Consider the following 18,078-nt stretch of genomic DNA (forward strand, 5'->3'; position numbering starts at 1 on the left):
CACAACCCTTTGAAAAAAATTCTCATCTCCAGCCTAATAAGACATTGAGTCTGCTCTGGCATTCAATGCAATCATGGATGATTTGAAAATCTTCAACTCCACCTTCCTACCTTTTTCCCCAAATCCTTGTGATCCAGCCTCCACAACCCTATCCCATTTAAATCTGTAAAAGTTGATGTCAAGTTCTACAAGACTTTTCTTATCAGTTAAAAACATTGTAATTGTATTTTGCAACATCAAATATTTTTGCTAGATAAATTTTCCGACTGGCAAGTAAAACATATTTTAGAAGTTAAAATATAAAAGAAATCCTAGTAAAGAGGTCATCTGCTCAAATACAGATCTAATGAGTTGAGTGGTCTCTTCTCTGAACTATGGATGCTAGTTTTTAAACCCCTATTCTAAGAATCAGCATTCATAGGAACAGGAGTAGGCCATTCATCCCATCAAGTTTGTTCCAACATTCATGACTGATCTGTGACCTAATTCCATAAACTTGCCTCTGGCGTATATCCCTTAATATCTTTGCTTAACAAATGTTTATCTCTCTCAAATTTAGAATTAGCATCTGATCTAACATCCACTGATGTTTGTGGAAGAGAGTTCCAAACATCTGCTATGCTTTGTGTGTAGAAGTGCTTCCTAATATTTAAGTCGCCATTGGACAAGCGTATGGATGTACATGGAATAGTGTAGGTTAGATGGGCTTCAGATTGGTATGACAGGTCAGCACAACATCAAAGGCTGAAGGGCCTGTACTGCGCTGTTATGTTCTATGAATGATCTGGCCCTAATTCTCAGACTATGTCCCCCTAGTGCTAGCGCACACTTTGCATCAATTTGCATCATATATATAGTGACAAAGGAAGGAAAAGCAAAGAAACAAGTCTTTATTACATTTTCTTTTTATATATATTTATTTTTTTAAATGCTGAACTGAAATCAACTGTACAAGATTTTTGTTTTGAGAGGAATCGGTTTGAATGTTTGTTATTTTGACACTCACTCAGACATTACGTGACTGGATTCAAATTTAGGCCTGAGTCTTTGCAGGCTTAACCACGGGATGGAAAAAAATCTCTTGATATTGCACTGTGCCAGTAACTGCTTCAGCAAGCGCTACAAATCCAGCGTGGCAAGGAAGAAAGTGGAGAAATTATTTTATACAGTGAAAAAGGAAAACCATTTTGAGGAAAGGCTGAACAGAGTGTTTTTCAAAATTAAGGAAAAATTAAAAATCCACCATTGGGAAGCAGAGGGATAAATACCTCAATGTAAAATAATTGTGAATAAAGGATTTATAGGGAGGAACGTGTATCTTGAACAAGTTTTATATAGTTGTAAATACTATTATATATCGAAAGTCCAATTGTTTTTAGTGTCAGTAATGTAATAATTTTACTCTGTGTTGGTCATTCTGTATGAATCTGCCAAATAGCTGTGAAAGCTGGAGGGCAGTTCAAATTTTCAAAATTGAGGTTCACATTTTTATTTGGCGTGGGTGCTAAGTGTTAAAGACCAAGGCAGGTGAATTGAGCTAAAATATAAATCAGCCATGATCAAATGGAGTGGTGGAACAGGATCAAGAGGTGGTGTGGATTGCTTCTGTTGTGGTTACATCGTATGTTTGCATATTTTGGTATCTTGTTTCTAAACCTTTTGCATTGTACCTTTTTGAGTAGGTTCAGACATTGAATGAACAAGAATGGGAGCGTGCACAACAAGCTAGTGTCTTGGCAAATGTAGCCCAGGCCTTTGAGAGTGATGCTGAAGTATCCGATGCAGAAGATGATAGAGAGACAATATTCAGCTCTGTCGACCTGCTGTCACCAAGTGGTCAGGCAGATGCCCAGACTTTGGCTATGATGCTTCAAGAACAGTTGGATGCTATCAATAATGAAATAAGGTATGTCTTATTTGTTTATAGTTAATGTTTTGTTAAAAAGATGACTTTGGTTAAATACAACAGTGTATATCAGAAGGTGCTTGAGGTAAAAGTCCTGGCATTTTTTCCCTAATGACCGTGTGGATCTACCTACATCACACTGCAGTAGTTCAAGAAGGCAGGTCACCACCACCACCTTGAGGGCAGCTCGGGTAGGCAATAAATGATGCCAGTGTCACACAAGTGAATAACAAAACACCGGCTGCATATGTTTGTGTTTGTGAATTGCCTTGCCAAAGACATACTGTTCAATTGACTAAATATTTAAGGTATTGTACTTTATATTATTGCACTTGTAATTAAAGTCACAGTAGAGATGTTCACACTGCTTCATTTGGGGAGTCCAATTGATTGCTTGAAAAGTTAGTAATACTTTATTTTATCATCTGCTTTGTTGAAAAGAGAGACAAAATTGAAGCTTTTCGTCTTTCTTTCATCAGGACTGAGGTGCAAGAATCCAAATTTTGAAAGGGAACACCCAGCAATAAATGCAACACATGCATAAACGTCTTTTGCCAATACAGCAGGCTCCTATCTGTAGACATATGTTGAGTTAGATGTCTCTCACTTGTACATTACAATGAACACGAGTGGTATTTTCCTTAACAGGAGCCTGTTTTTGAGCCAAGAAGTTGTTCTGCATACCACACAAATGGTTAATGTGGTATGAGAGTTTCAGTGCCAGTGTGATGTCAGGTATGTAAGTTGTATGTCCCAATGACTGGAGGAATTTTTCAGACAACACAGCGCTTCAGACTGCCAACACTGGACAGCATGCTGATCATGCTCATTCAGTCTTATGTTCTGATTTTGCAAACATGGTGTACAGCTTTAAATCTAAATCTGTTGTTTACTAAATAATTCAAACTGTGGCAATAATGACACTGGAAACTGACTTGAGATCAATGGTCAAACTTAACAGTGCATTTCATTTTGTATGCCAGAAGTGTGAATAGGTTCACGCACAGGACCTTGTACTGTGTCAGCAAAAGCAGTTTGTGAATGTATTGCATCTTTTTCATTGAGAAAGGATAATGGAAACTTGATTTCTGCAAAAATTTCCCTACGGCAGCACCATGACAGGTTAATCAGTGAGTGAAAATTGACAGTTCACAGATCCTGCTGCATCTCCATGGCATTCTTGGTTCAACCAGGTAGTGCCCTCTTCTCATGCTGAATAAATTGGTATTCTCTTTAAAAGTTTGGATTTTTGTGTCTCAGTCCTGATGATTACAAGGTGAAAAGTTTCAACTTTGTTCTTTTTCTCCTAAAGCGATGTTTAAGTTCTGTATTCGCGGCAAGCTATCTGGATGAGAGAATGACAAAGGGATTTAATACCTGATCGATTGTTTACAGGCTGATCCAAGAAGAAAAGGAGTCAACACAGCAGAGGGCAGAAGAGATCGAAAGCCGGGTTGGAAGTGGTAGCCTGGATGGTCTGAATCTTTGCCGATACAGAGGGGGTACGCTTCCCGCCTCATTTACGGGTTCGTCTCTCGCTAGTTCCTCTCCACCTGGAAGTGGACACTCCACGCCAAGACGGACCCCTCGAAACCCTGCTCATGAGATTGACAGGCTTGGTGTCATGACCTTGGTTAGTTTCAAAGCTTGATATTCTGCAGAAGCAATGTTGTTGTCTTTACGTGTGGCCCTTTGCTAAGTTGCAATTGCTCTCTGTTTGTCTATTGTTAATTAATATTGTAATCAGAATTTTAATTTTCAAAATTCTCCTTAATGATTACATATTAAGGACATTTTTAAAATTTGATACTTCGTATTTGCTGTTCCTTCAGGCAGGTTTCTAAGCGCATCATACAATTTCATGGAAGTAGCAAATTGAATGTAATTAATTTAGATTTAATGTTACCTCTTTGCCTCCCTGAGAGTTCTGGGACGATAGCAATGTTCACATTTCAGAATGTTGAACTAGGTCACACGTGAAGTTCAGTGTTAGTTTCTGTAGCATTGCCACTCATTCTTTAAAAGTGTAGAAAATACACTAACTTCAGTCTCTCCTCGGTCTCAACTCCCAGGCATCGGTCTGGTGAACGTCCACTGCATTCTCTGAGTTTGAAAGCAATCTAAGATTCAGTATTGGACAAGAGAGAGACAGAGATCAGTTTACTATAAATGTATTTTGAGTCTCCAAACTCTTGGTGACTAACTTCAATTTTTAGAGTTCTGATACCATGAAAATCTGTTACAAAACAATTGCTATTAAGCAAAATCACAGAATTCTAATGGTGCAGAAGGATGCCATTCAGCCCATTGTCTCTGCATCGGCTTTGAACATTCTAACGTAGAACCATTTCCTGCTTTTCCTCCTGCACATCAAGACCATAGGAAATAAGAGCAGGAGTCGGCCATTCGGTGCCTCAGGCCAGATCCGCCATGCTATGGGAATGTGGCTGATTGGACATTCCTCATATCCATTTTCCTGCTTTGTCTTCATAACCTTTGATTCCATTCCTGATTAAGAATCTGTCTATCTTGGCCTTTAACTGTACTCAAGATTCAGCCCCCACAGCTCTCTGTGGCAAGGAGTTCCAAACTCTCTCAACGCTCCAAGAGAAGAAATTCCTCCTCATTCCAGACTTCAATTGGTGTCCCTTTATTTGATACTATGCTAGCCTCTGCCATAAGAGGAAATAGATCTCCCCATTTACACTCTCAAGTGCCTTAAGAATCTTATGAAATATTTTTCTCATTCTTCTAAACTCCAGTGAGTAGAGTCTCGAGCTATTTAGCCTTTATTCATGCAGCAGTCCCTCCATGCTGGGAATCAACCTAGTGAACCTTCTCTGAACTGTTTGACTGAAATATTGTTCCTTAAGTAAGTGGGCCATAACTGGTCACATTACTGCAGATGTGGTCTCATCAGCAGCTTGTGCAGTTGCAACCTTGGAGTGCAGGTTCGTAGCTCCTTGAAAGTGGAGTCGCAGGTAGATAGGATAGTGAAGACAGCGTTTGGTATGCTTTTCTTTATCGGTCAGAGTGTTGAGTACAGGAGTTGGAAGGTCATGTTGCAGCTGTACAGGATATTGGTTAGGCCACTGTTGGAATATTGTGTGCAATTCTGGTCTCCTTCCTATCGGAAAGATGTTGTGAAACTTGAAAGGGTTCAGAAAAGATTTACAAGAATGTTGCCAGGGTTGGAGGATTTGAGCTATAGGGAGAGGCTAAACAGCCTGGGGCTGTTTTCCCTGGAATGTTGGAGGCTGAGGGGTGACTGTATAGAAATTTATAAAACTTGAGGGGCATGGATAGGATAAATAGACCAAGTCATTTCCCTAGGGTGGGAGAGTCCAGAACTAGAGGGCATAGGTTTAGGGTGAGAAGAGAAAGATATAAAAGAGACCTAAAGGGCAACTTTTTCACGCAGAGGATGGTACGTGTATGGAAGTGGTGGAGGCTGCTACAATTGCAACATTTAAAAGGCATCTGGATGGGTATATGAATAGGAAGGGTTTGGAGGGATATGGGCCCGGGTGCTGGCAGGTGGGACTAGATTGGGTTGGGATATTTGGTTGGCATGGATGGGTTGGACCGAAGGGTCTGTTTCTGTACTGTGCATCTCTATGACTCTAAGAAGACTTTCCTACTACGTACTCTGGTATTTGAAATAAGGACCAACATTCTATTAGCCTCCCTGATTACTGGCTGCACCTGTATGCTAGCTTTGTATGTTATCCACAAGTATCCCTGCATCCCTTTCTGCAATTTGTCTCCATTTGACTGAGTTTTCTTTTCTCCATTCCAAGATGAACAATTTCCCACATTTTGCCTCATTTACAAACTTATTGTCCACTTATTTAACTGATCAATATCTGTCTATCCTGCACTACCGTTAATCTATCTTTGAAAGCCTCTCACATCTCAAATATGGACTTCCCTTCAAATAGCTGAACATGTATTGTAAACAGTTGCAGACCCAGCACTGATGCCTGTGGAACATTACTGCTTTCAGTTTGCCATCCTGAAAAAGAACCCTTTATCCTCACATCCTGCTCATGAGCCAGTTCTATATTCAAGCCAATTTATTGACACTGAAAAGTTCTTATCTCATGGGTTAGCTTTTTTTGTGGGACTCTGTCAAATGCCTTCTGGAAGACCAAATACTGGTTCCCCTCTACTCTGGTTGAAACTTCTTCGAAAGTCAGACATGGCTTCCCTTTTATGAAGGTGTGCTGACTGCTTGATGAGATTATGATTTTTCAAATATGCTGCTATTACTTTCTTAACAATTGATTCCAATAGATACTAGGTTAATCAGCCTATCATTACCTACCTTCTACCTCCCTTTTTGAATAGGCGTGTTGTATTAGCAGGTTTTTTAATCATCTGATCCTTTTCCAGAATCAGAAGGCTTTTTGGAAAATTACAACCAAAACATCCACTAGCCCTGTAGCAGCTACTTTGAGGATTTTAAAATACAGTCTTATCAGGGCCAGGGGTCTTATCTGCCTTTAGCTCCATTAATTTGTCTAATATAGCTTTCTAGGGTTAGTAACAGTACTTAATTCCTCCCCTGTATTCTTTAGTATTAATGGGATGTTCAGAAGATGAAGATTGATGCAAAATCTGTTTAGTTCCTCTGCCATTTCCCTGTTCCTCCTAACACTCTCTCCCAGGTTCATTTTCTAAGAGGCCTATGTCCACTTTGACCCCTCTCTTCGTCTTAATATATTTAAAGAAGCTCTTATTCTCAGGTTTTATGATCCTTGATGGTTTCCCCTCATGGTTTATATTTAGTTTTTTTCTTTAACTAATGGTCCAGTGCTCTCTCGAATATCTCAGTTGATCTTGCCTCCACCACATCTTTAGCAGTGCATTCCAGACTACAATCGCTCACTGTGTGAAAAAGTTTTCACAGAGGCAACAGTTTTTCCCCATCCACTCTGTCTTGACCCCCTCATCTTTTTCAAAACTTCTGTCAAATCTCATTAACTTTCTGCTTTCCAAGAAGAAGAATCCCCACTTCTCAGACCTTTCCTCCTAACTGAAGCCTCTCATGCCTGGGTCCATTCTCGTAAGCCTCTTCTACATTCAGTCTCATGCATTCACATCTTTCCTATAACCTGATGTCTCGACCTGGACACAGCAGCCCAAGGATGTTGCCAGGGTTGGAGGATCTATGCCCACTTGTTTTGTACTCCCCTAACCTGGAGAAAAGACCCCAGTTATACACCCTATCCATGCCCCTCATGATTTTATAAAGTTCACAGTGCCAGAGACCCAGGTCTCTGGGCCATGCTAAATTGCCCGCATTGTTCAGTGAAGGGGCAAATGTCGGGGAATGGGTCTGGGTGGGTTGCTCTTCAGAGGGTCAGTGTGGACTTATTGGGCTGAAGGGCCTATTTCCACACTGTAATCTAATCTAACCTAATCTAATCTAAGATCACCCCTCAGTCTCCAACACTCCAGGGAAAACAGCCTCAGCCTATTCAGCCTCTCCCTAGAGCTCAAATCCTCCAACCCTGGCAACATCCTTGTAAATCTTTTCTGAACCCTTTCAAGTTTCAAAACACCCTCCCTATAGTAGGGAGACCATAATTGAATATGGTATTCCAAAAGTGGCTTTAACAATACCTTGTACAGCCGCAACATGACCTCCCAACTCCTCTTTGCACTTTAATGCATTGACCAATAAAGGAAAGGATACCAAACGCTGCCTTCACTATCCTATCTGCTGTAACTCAACTTTCAAGGAACTATGCACCTTCGTTCAGCAGCACTCCCCAGGGCTGTACCATTTAACTGTACAAGTCCTGCCCGGTTTTGCCTTATCAAAATGCAGCACCTCAGGTTTATCTAAATTATACTTCATCTATCACTCCTTGGCCCATTTGATCAAGGTTGTGTTAAACTCTTGACGTAACCTCCTTCGCTATCCACTACACCACAAATTTTGGTGTCATCTGCAAACTTACTAACCACGTGTATGGAATGAGCTGCCAGATGAAGTGGTGGAAGCTGGTACAATTGCAACATTTAAAAGGCATCTGGATGGGTATATGAATAGGAAGGGTTTGGAGGGATATGGGCCGGGTGCTGGCAGCTGGGACTAGATTGGGTTGGGATATCTGGTCAGCATGGGCAGGTTGGACCCAAGGGTCTGTTTCCGTGCTGTACATCTATATACCTCCGATAGTTATGCTGAGTATCAATATACATGGGCCAGAAAACATCTCAGAACATGTGAATTGTGTAATCTGTCCTAGACCTGGGTTTTTCCAGCAGTTTCTGATTTTGTTTCAGCATTTGTTTGTCTTTGAGCTTTGTGGCTTGCTAGGTCGTTTCAAAGGACAATGAAGTGTCCAGCACATTGCTGTGGGCCATGATTCACATGTGAGCATTTCCTCTAATGTCTCTCAGTGAATCAGGAATAATTTTTGTGGTGGTTTCTTTGGCTTCTTGGTCATCATTACTGAAACCAGCTTTTTATTGTAGACATTAGAAATTAAACTTGAAATTGCACCTGGTGTCATGATGCGTTTTAAACCTGTGTCCCCAGAGCTTGAGCCTGAGTCCATGGTTTACTAATCCAGTGTCATTATCAATGTGTTCAGTAAGTGAAGTTGAGCTTTGCCGCTTTTGCTGCAAGGTTGTTTTCCAGTGAGAAGTTACCTCAAGAATTGACTAGGTAATGATTTAGCAACTATGTGGTTATGAGACTGTAAGAGGTAGGAGCAAAAGTTAGGCCATTCAGCCCATTGAGTCTGCTCCACCATTCAATCATGGCTGATACATTTCTCAACCCCGTTTTCTTGCTTTCTCCCTTAACCCTTGATTCCCTTGACAATAAAGAACTTATTATCTCCATCTTAAATGCACTCAATGACCTGACCTTACACAGCCTTCTGTGACATCGAATTCCATAGATTCACCACTCTCTGGAAGAAGAAGTTTCTCCTTCTCTTTGTTCTCTCCTTCTCTCGGCTCCTAGTCTCTTCTTCCAATTTAAACATTCTCCCAACATCCACTCTGTCCAGGCCATTCAGTATTCTGTAAGTTTCAATTAGATCTCTTCGCCCCCCCCCCCCCCCCCTCCCACCACCTCCAACTTCTAAATTCGATTGAGTATAGACCCACATTCCTCGAAAGTTCCTCTTATGTTAAGCTTTTCGTTCCTGGGACCATTCTCGTGAACATCCTCTGAACGTGATCCAGGGCCAATACATCCTTCCTGAGATATGAGGCCCATATCACAGAGTCAGAGGTGTCTGGATGACTTTCAGAGCTAAGGGTAAATTATTTGATTAATGCAATAATGTAATGGATTTCCCTTTCAGGGTTTGATGGTGCGATGTATTTTTCTTGTCACCATTTTCTTGTTCTTTCTACATTGTAGTTCATCTTCCATTCCTGTTTTTTTCTCTGTCAAAGTTTTAGTTACTTCCAGCACTTTCATCCAATGCTCCATTTCTCATCAGACTTTATTTTTAACACAGCTATACCAATAAATTCAGTTTCAACACTTATCCAAGAAAAAGCAATCCTTGAGTTTTTTTCTGTTTAATTGGTGCACTTTGTCAGTGTGGAGTTTTCCATTCTGTAGTTATACTTTACATTGGTATGACCTGCAAATATTTGTTTCTTAATGTTGGTTTTGAGTTATTTGCAAAAATACAAGCATTATCCTTAGGAAAACAAAAGATGTAGTTTCCATATTGGTTCATAGTAACTCATCAGTAAATTTGAAATGTTGATCAAGCTGTAATATTTTAGTAGCTCAGTCTAGAATGTCAAGACCAGACTCTGCTTGCCATTGCAAATTTATTGGTTGAAAGATGAAACAGGTTGAAACAGATGAATGTAAACAGCATACCAACACAAAATAAAAGTATACATTTGTCATATTGGGGAAAATTAGTCCATAATGTTTCTGCATAGACCTGCCAAATAGAACAAAGTCAGTTATTTATTGAAGTCTGTACTATTCTGCAGATTTCAATGCTGGTTGCTGAATCAAGACTGAATGCTGACCATTAGCCACTTCGCAGCAACTGTAACCCAGATGTATAAATCACCAGGTGTAGCTCATAGTTTCTGTAATGAATAAATTTCATGCATTTCGATTGAAGACTACATCTGCAAACATTACAAGCACTTAGTCTCAACGAATGAAATGAAAACCTTTTGAAATAAATGCAATTTATGCTGTATTCATGGAGAATCTACCCAGTCTTCCCTTTTACTCCTGTTTGTGATTTCTGATGTACATTCATCTTGTATAATCTTCTAAATCCTTTTTTTATTCTTAATGACTTTCTCTTTTCTTTGCATGTGTCTGTCAGCCTAGTGATTTAAGAAAGCATCGTAGGAAGGTAAATGTATAAAATTGTACTTCAATTACCTGGCATCAGGTTGTTGTATGAGACATTTTATGTAATCAGTATTTCAAAAATTAGCATTGCCTCGCTGAGTAATGTGGCTTCTTCCTTTTCTTCTGCCAGTGTTATTTAAGAGGGGTTTCAACATATATTCCTTTTACTTTCCCCTTTATCCAAATCTAGGATATTTATGTAAAATCCTCTCAATTTAAATTAAGAAATTTTACTGTTATTAACTGACTTAAGCTTTAGGTTTATTCAGAAAACAAGATTTTTTAAATGTTTGTATCTATTTATTTGAACACACAGTATCAGAATGTTGAGTACAGTATCTGAAATGAGAACGTGGCAAAGCCAAGTGATGCTTATCTCGATCATAAAATTTAAGGTCGTGGAAATTAATTTTCCCTATTCTGTTCATTTTAGGCCTAAGTCATACTGGGGAATAATCAACTAAAACTTCCAGTCTAACAATGAAGTTGTGAATCCTTGCAGAGTTGTAAATTGGAGATAAGTTGTCAAAAGAAAGCAAAGTCCAACTTTTAAATTCACACTCCTAGCCTATGTAGTATTCTTCATCAAAGTCTAAATAAAATCCAGAATTTCAGAATGTTAAACAATATTTCCACAAGACAAAGAAAAATTGATGCTTGTTTTTCTCATTTCCATTTCCTAATATTACAAATGCTTTGCTTGGCACTGTGAAATTATCTGATTCTTGGGATTTTGTCTAGATTCTTGCAAGGACATAAATCTTATGTGATGAGCGTTACTGCATGATTTTTTAAAAATCCAAGTTAAAATTTTGGTTTTTCAATATTTACTCTTCTGTAAAGAGTTAGAGCAACCTCCTATGCCATGGTAATTCTGTACCAGTGTATGTTGTATGTTGATGTAAATTGTATCGTGCTTGTGAAACCCATGTGGATCTGACTCAATGTTTTGTTTATGTAATAGTGTTAGCTTTTTCATAAATTCAAATCATATTTAATGAATGTTACTTCTGCTTACTCATTTACAACCTATCTATAATCACAGCTGGCGAAGGACGATACTCGGGAAGACAAAACGACAATAAAGTGTGAAACCTCCCCACCTTCCACACCAAGGTCCATTCGATTGGACAGGTTAAACCAAGGTGCCTCTCTCACAGTCAGTCAGGAGGATATTCGGGACATAAGAAGGTAAAGCCATTTTTCAAATAGTTATAGTCAATGCAGCTATCGTTTTCTCCATCTACACTGCTTTTTCATAAGTGAATTTTACAGAAATATAGTGCAGTTGTGTAAACTAACCTGTGGACATGTATGGGTATTGGGTTGGTCATGTATGGGTATTGGGTTGGTCATGTATGGGTATTGGGTTGGTCATGTATGGGTATTGGGTTGGTCATGTATGGGTATTGGGTTGGTCATGTATGGGTATTGGGTTGGTCATGTATGGGTATTGGGTTGGTCATGTATGGGTATTGGGTTGTTGGTGACATATTAGCAACAAAACAAAAGTGTTTTGATTTCATGAGTTGTTGACCTGCCCTTGATACCAACTGAGTTGAATAAAATGTTGATATAAAAACACACACAAAATGTATATTACCAGGAAGTGGTATCTCAATAGATCATATTTAAACACTGCACCATTGATTTTAAATTTTTAAGAAAATTGGTTAGAACAGCATGGGGATGTCACTTAAAACTAATTTTAAAACTTTTGACATAAATGAAATGAAAACATTGATAATTTTAACTTAGAAGTTCATGTTCAGTTGTAAAAAATGCTTGTTGTGGCAAATTCATTGTTTTGTTCCAATAAACTTGCCAGTTCAGAATTATGTCCAGTTCAAATTATTAACTATTTAAAATCAAAGGAGTGATTTGTCTTAGAGAATGACCAGAAGTGTGTTTTGACTCTAAGAACAAAACTTTGTGTTTTGAGCACAATTTCAATGCTGACAATGTTTACTGAAGGCTTAATATGTTTGGCGGTACAGGTAGACAACTCTTTTTCCAAAATCCGAATGTTTTTTGTGATGTTTTTTTCTCATTAACAAAGTTGTTTGGTGTGCACACAATCAACCCAACTCCACATCCACCTGATGCATGTCACTCAGATGTGACTTGGGGTAGGAGCGGCCCAGCACTGACAGGCCACAATTCTGGCTCAGGGCCCATAGTACTCATTGTGAGTCTGCTGTTCGGTAAGATTTTTAAAAACTTTACCATCAAACTGTCACTTATTCTGAACTCTGAAAACCAGCTGGTGCTGCGCATTTCGGATAAAAGATTGTGCACCTGTAGTTAGATTTGAGTCCTCGACTCATTCAGCATGGAAACATATATTTTGGTCCAATTAGTCCATGCCAACTATAATTCCAAACTAATCTAGTCTCACCTGTCTGTGCTTAACATAGACAATTACAGTGCAGTACAGGCCTTTCGGCCCTCGATGTTGCACTGACCTGTCATACCAATCTGAAGCCCATCTAACCTACACTATTGCATGTACGTCCATATGCTTGTCCAATGACGACTTAAATGTACTTAAAGTTGGCAAATCTACTACTGTTGCAGCAAAGCATTCCATATCCTTACTACTTTCTGAGTAAAGAAGCTGCCTTTGACATCTGTCCTATATCTATCACTCCTCAATTTAAAGCTATGCCCCCTCGTGCTCACAGTCACCATACTTGGAAAAAGGTTCTCCCTGTCCAACCTACCTAACCCTCTGATTATCTTATATGTCTCTATTAAGTTACCTTTCAACCACCTTCTTCTCTAATGAAAACAGCCTCAAGTCCCTCAGCCTTTCCTCGTAAGACCTTCCCTCCATACCAGGCAACATCCTGGTAAATCTCCTCTGCACCCTTTCCAAAGCTTCCACATCCTTCTTAAAATGCGGTGACCAGAACTGTACACAATACTCCAAGTGTGGCCATACCAGAGATTTGTACAGCTGCAGCATAACCTCATGGTTCCGGAACTCAATCCGTCTATTAATAAAAGCTAAAACATTGTATGCCTTCTTAACAACCCTGTCAACCTGGGTGGCAACTTTCAAGGATCTGTGTACCTGGACACAGTGATCTCTCTGCTCATCTACACTACCAAGAATCTTACCATTAGCCCAGTACTTTGCATTCTGGTTACTCCGACCAAAGTGAATCACTTCACACTTGACCACATTATACTCCATTTGCCACCTCTTAGCCCAGCTCTGCAGCTTATCTATGTCTCTCTGTAACCTACTACATCCTTCATCACTATCCACAACTCCACTGACCTTAGTGTCGTCTGCAAATTTACTAACCCACCTTTCTACGCCCTCATCCAGGTCGTTTATAAAAATGACGAACAGCAGTGGACCCAACACTGACCCTTGCGGTACACCACTGGTAACTGGACTCCAGGATGAACATTTCCCATCAACCACCACCCTCTGTCTTCTTTCAGCAAGTCAATTACTGATCCAAACTGCTATATCTCCCACAATCCCATTCCTCCGCATTTTGTACAATAGCCTCCTGTGGGGAACCTTATCGAATGCTTGGCCTATATCCCTCCAAATATTTCTTATTCATGTACGTACTTAATGTCTTTTAAATATTGTAACTGTACCCATATTCACCACTTCCTCTGGAAGTTTATTCCACATATGTAAAATAATTGGCCCTCGTATTTTTTTAAATCTTTCTCCTGTCACCTTAAAAATATGCCCCCAGTCTTGAAATCCTCCACACCTGCCATTCATTTTATCTATATCCCTCATGATTCTCTAAGGTCACCCTTCAACATCCTCCATGAGATGCCCTTTTGATAAAGTGCCACTAAGTAGACGTTAGAAACTCTTAAATTTTGAAGAATGCAGAGTTGTCTGTCTTGATTGAAATTAGTTTTAAATTTCTCATGGGCTGCTGTTTTTGGATCCGGGCTGCTTCAGATATGATTCTGTTTTTTATATTGGTATGGCTTAGAATGTTGATTTATTTTTAATGTGTGTGCGCTTAAATATAATGCTGCAGACACTAATTCTTTGTTTTTGCTTTCCTTACTTAAAAATCCTTGTGCACATACAATCCGGATCCACAGTTCAACTGGGTCACAGGATGGCCAAGTCAGCAATCCCAGTAGCAGCAACAGCAGTCAAGATTCTCTTCACAAAGCTCCCAAAAAGAAAAGCATCAAGTCATCTTTTGGGCGCCTGTTTGGTAAGAAAGAGAAAGGTCGGCTTGGGCAGCCCAGCAAAGATCCCACAGGGCAAGGTTGGTTTGGAAGTCAATTAGTAAACTTTGGAATAATTATCAACTTTTTGTCATTAAATTTATACTTTGTTCTTCTGATTTGCTTTGAATTCCTGTGTATCTCTTGTTCCGTGAGACTTTTCTGTAAATTCACATAATTTACCCTTTCTATCTTCTCGTTTCTTATTTACCAAATGACTGTCCATCAATCTTAGCCCACTTTCCTTGCTACGTTTCCAAGTTCAGGTTGCATCAGTGTTTTTAATTTATATTTTGGTTTGATTTGGTTTTTTCGGATTGCTTTTACTTTCTATTTAATTTTGAGTGCATGTTGGTTATAGACTAGATATGAAAGATTTTAAAAGTCACCATGTGGAGTAATTAATTTTGAAAACTGTGTTTACAACTATGGATATTCATTGCATGGCAGTTCAACATCTGGTTTTACCGAGATGAGATCTTTTTAAAATAGCCAAACGATGTTTATCCCTACTTTAAAAGCAAAAATGTTAAGAAATGATAGTCCTACTCTGCAATTTTAGATAATTCATGATAAATTGGTTTAATTCCGAAATGTGCTCTGCAGGTTCAAATGCAGCATTTTGGAGTAAATCTGTAATCTGCCGCCTTTATCAATTTGATAGACTAAACTGTTGCAGTATTTTATTTGGAATGTATAGTAGATTGCTATTAAGGTCAACTGTGCTTTGAATCAAAGTTGGTAAATGCTTGCGAGTGCCAGACTGATGGGTGTAATTGAAGAAAAATCATTTTTGGATTTTTGAAAGCAGATGTAAGAGATGATTTTGATCTAGAAAACAGGGAATGTGGTCACTAAAAGAGAAGTATGAAGTGTGTAAACAGGGATATACCAAATCCTCATTATCCACAGTGAATAGGGGCACAGAACACCTGCAGATAACAGAAAACGCAGATGCCATGACAATGTAAATCTCCTCGGGACCAGGTGATCAGACCTAATGAGTCAATGGGCAAAGCAAAACTGGTCTGGGGCCAATTTTGCGAGTATATGGACCTCTGGGTGGTAAATAATCAGATAACGAGGATTGAGCATATAACATCCAAGGGTGTCACTCAGGTGGACAGAGCAAGGCTGTGGAGACATTTGGAAAATAAAGATTTTGTAGTTAATGTTGGAGTTCAGCAAGGAAACAAGCTTTGGACTGGTGAGAATTCTGACAGTGGAGCTCTGAAAGATACGCACCTTGTGTGAAGAAAGACCAGGAGAGCATTGTGACAAATTGACCTTCACAAGGAGAGAATGCAAGGAAAACAATTCCAGTAACAGTGCAGGAGAGATGACAATGGTAATGTTGCAGCGCTAGAGAGAAGCGATGTTTATGACTAACCAAACATAAGGAAAGTAGGAGAAAGTGAGGCCTGCAGATGCTGGAGATCAGAGTTGAAAAGTGTGGCACTGGAAAAGCGCAGCAGGTCACGCAGCATCTGAGGAGGAGGAGAAGAATCAGTGGTCTGGGCATAAAACATCCTGATTCCTGATGAGGCAAGTGGTACAAGTTGTATTTAAGAGAAACATAGGATTGCTTTTGTACAGCCTACAAAAGAAAAGTTGAGTTCAAATTTTGTAATGAGAGAAACCTTGATTATCCTGTTGTTGAATTATCTGGCAAGGTTGCAAGGTCCCAATGCTCGGCTAAACTGTTTTCTGGCATTCGTTTATCTGGAATTTGATTTACCAAACATCATATTGCCCTCCTGTGTCCTTTGGATAATCAAAGTTCTGTACGTACTTCAGAAATGTGATGTCTTGTTTTGTCAGTATCAAAATGTGAAACCGATTTTTACCTGTTCCAACTTTACCTCATGGAAAATGGTGATGGACCAGGCTTTCAGCACTCGTGATTCATGTGACTTTTGCTGCTCATTGTTGGGGCAACTAAATTAGCATGGCTTTCATTGGTTTCTAAGCTTGTGCAACTATTGAATATAATGTTGGGAAGTATTTTGTTACCTAACGTGCTGCAATATTTAAATACCATTTGTCAGCACGATATAATAATGAATGTTTGCATGTCAGTATTAGAATGTTGCTTTTGAAGAAGTAAGTTGTAATTGTGTGATTTTTGAAGTAAGGTGCATGGAATTTTCATTGTGATGAGGGTGTTAATGTCTGAAAATGAATTGGATGTCTTTAGATGATAGGTAGGATCATTAGAAAATTAATCATTCAAATTGGATTTTAATCACTTTTAATTGCTATATGTAAAGTTTATTTTGCATTCTGTAGATCTGCAATTCATTTGGAACCTTATATTGAGGCTTCTAAAAATGAGCAATCACTAAATTTGTTTTAAAATAACATGTGTACGTACTTCCTTTAAACGTATTGGATCTCAGCGCAATCTTGTGATCTTCAGGCTCCCTCCCTTGATGAATGCTCATGTTGTGTTTCCCAATTCTGCTCCCCATGAACTACTTGTATCTAGCTATTGTGTAACTACTTGATGAAATCCTTTGAAATTATTAATATATTTTTGATCTTTTATGTTCAGAGTGTATGAAATACCATTTGAAATTCAATTCACAATATTTGGCAGAAATTAAGTTAGGTAACCTAAGTTCCATGAACAGCATAATGATGTAACTTTAAACTTTATAGCTGGCATACCTGATATGGAAACCTGTCCTCAGGATACCTTGGGACTCAGTAAACTTGGCCAAGCAGAAAAAGATAGAAAGTTGAAAAAGAAGTAAGTTTTTTTTTCAAAACGTTTTATCTAAAATAGTACAAAATGCATAGGTATTTTGTCTCCAGTACATCAAATTACTTTTTTTTTAAATGCAGTGATATTATAAATAGTTCATACAGCACAGAAGGCAGTGTTTAAAAGACAGGGTCTTTTGAACAATGTGTGAATCAAGAAGAAAATTTGGTTTGTCCCAATGCCCCCTCCCACCCACACCCCTATCATCCATTCCTTTCTCATGTCATTTTACTTTTCATTTAAAATTAGTGCTTTACACAGTTTTTTTTCTCTTCATTTCTTTCCCTCCTTATGTTGTTATTCACTCCATGACCTTAGTAGTAAATCAGGGTAAGTTCATTTATCATTAACTTTCATGAATGCAGTGGGTTTGCTCTGTACTTCTATTTCAATCTCTGATGCCAATGGGAAGTTTGTTTCTCTCTGGAATGTGTTGAATGCAGAATGTGAACATTTCCATTGAGTTCCAGTTTGTATATAAGAGGGATCTTTTGTTAGAAATGCACGGTTTCAAAAGTGGACAGCTTTAATAAAGTAAAGAACTGTGGCTGCTGAAGATCTGAAGCAAAGGCAGAAATTGCTGGAATAACTCATCAGGCCTGGCAGCATCTGTAGAGAAAGAGCAAGAGTTAGTGTTTCTACTGTGATGACACTAAGAATCACAGGACCTGAAACATTAACTGTACTTTCTCTCCACAGATGCTGCCAGGCCTGGTGAGCTTCTCTAGCTATTACAATTTTAGCTTTACAACTTTGTAGCTTCAAGTAATAATCTTAAGAGCCTTATCCTATAATACCACCTTTTTTTATTTAAGA

At 38.9% G+C, this 18,078-nt stretch overlaps 1 protein-coding gene across 8 annotated transcripts in view; it reads left to right on the forward strand.

The window, feature by feature from the left end:
- Positions 1–18,078, forward strand: part of LOC140493853 (liprin-alpha-1-like) — a 224,078-nt gene that overhangs the window by 149,393 nt on the left and 56,607 nt on the right. For 6 of the 8 annotated variants that reach the window (XM_072592832.1, XM_072592827.1, XM_072592831.1 and 3 more), the window contains 6 exons: positions 1,683–1,906; positions 3,302–3,539; positions 10,243–10,272; positions 11,317–11,462; positions 14,364–14,536; positions 17,157–17,247. In XM_072592832.1, coding sequence (XP_072448933.1) covers positions 1,683–1,906; positions 3,302–3,539; positions 10,243–10,272; positions 11,317–11,462; positions 14,364–14,536; positions 17,157–17,247 — 902 coding nt within the window. The remainder of the gene's footprint in view (positions 1–1,682; positions 1,907–3,301; positions 3,540–10,242; positions 10,273–11,316; positions 11,463–14,363; positions 14,537–17,156; positions 17,248–18,078) is intronic. The other 2 variants (XM_072592830.1, XM_072592834.1) reach the window with 1 other exon arrangement.

Source organism: Chiloscyllium punctatum, chromosome 22 (assembly GCF_047496795.1).
Source record: "Chiloscyllium punctatum isolate Juve2018m chromosome 22, sChiPun1.3, whole genome shotgun sequence".
Classification (NCBI taxonomy): Eukaryota; Metazoa; Chordata; class Chondrichthyes; order Orectolobiformes; family Hemiscylliidae; genus Chiloscyllium; species Chiloscyllium punctatum.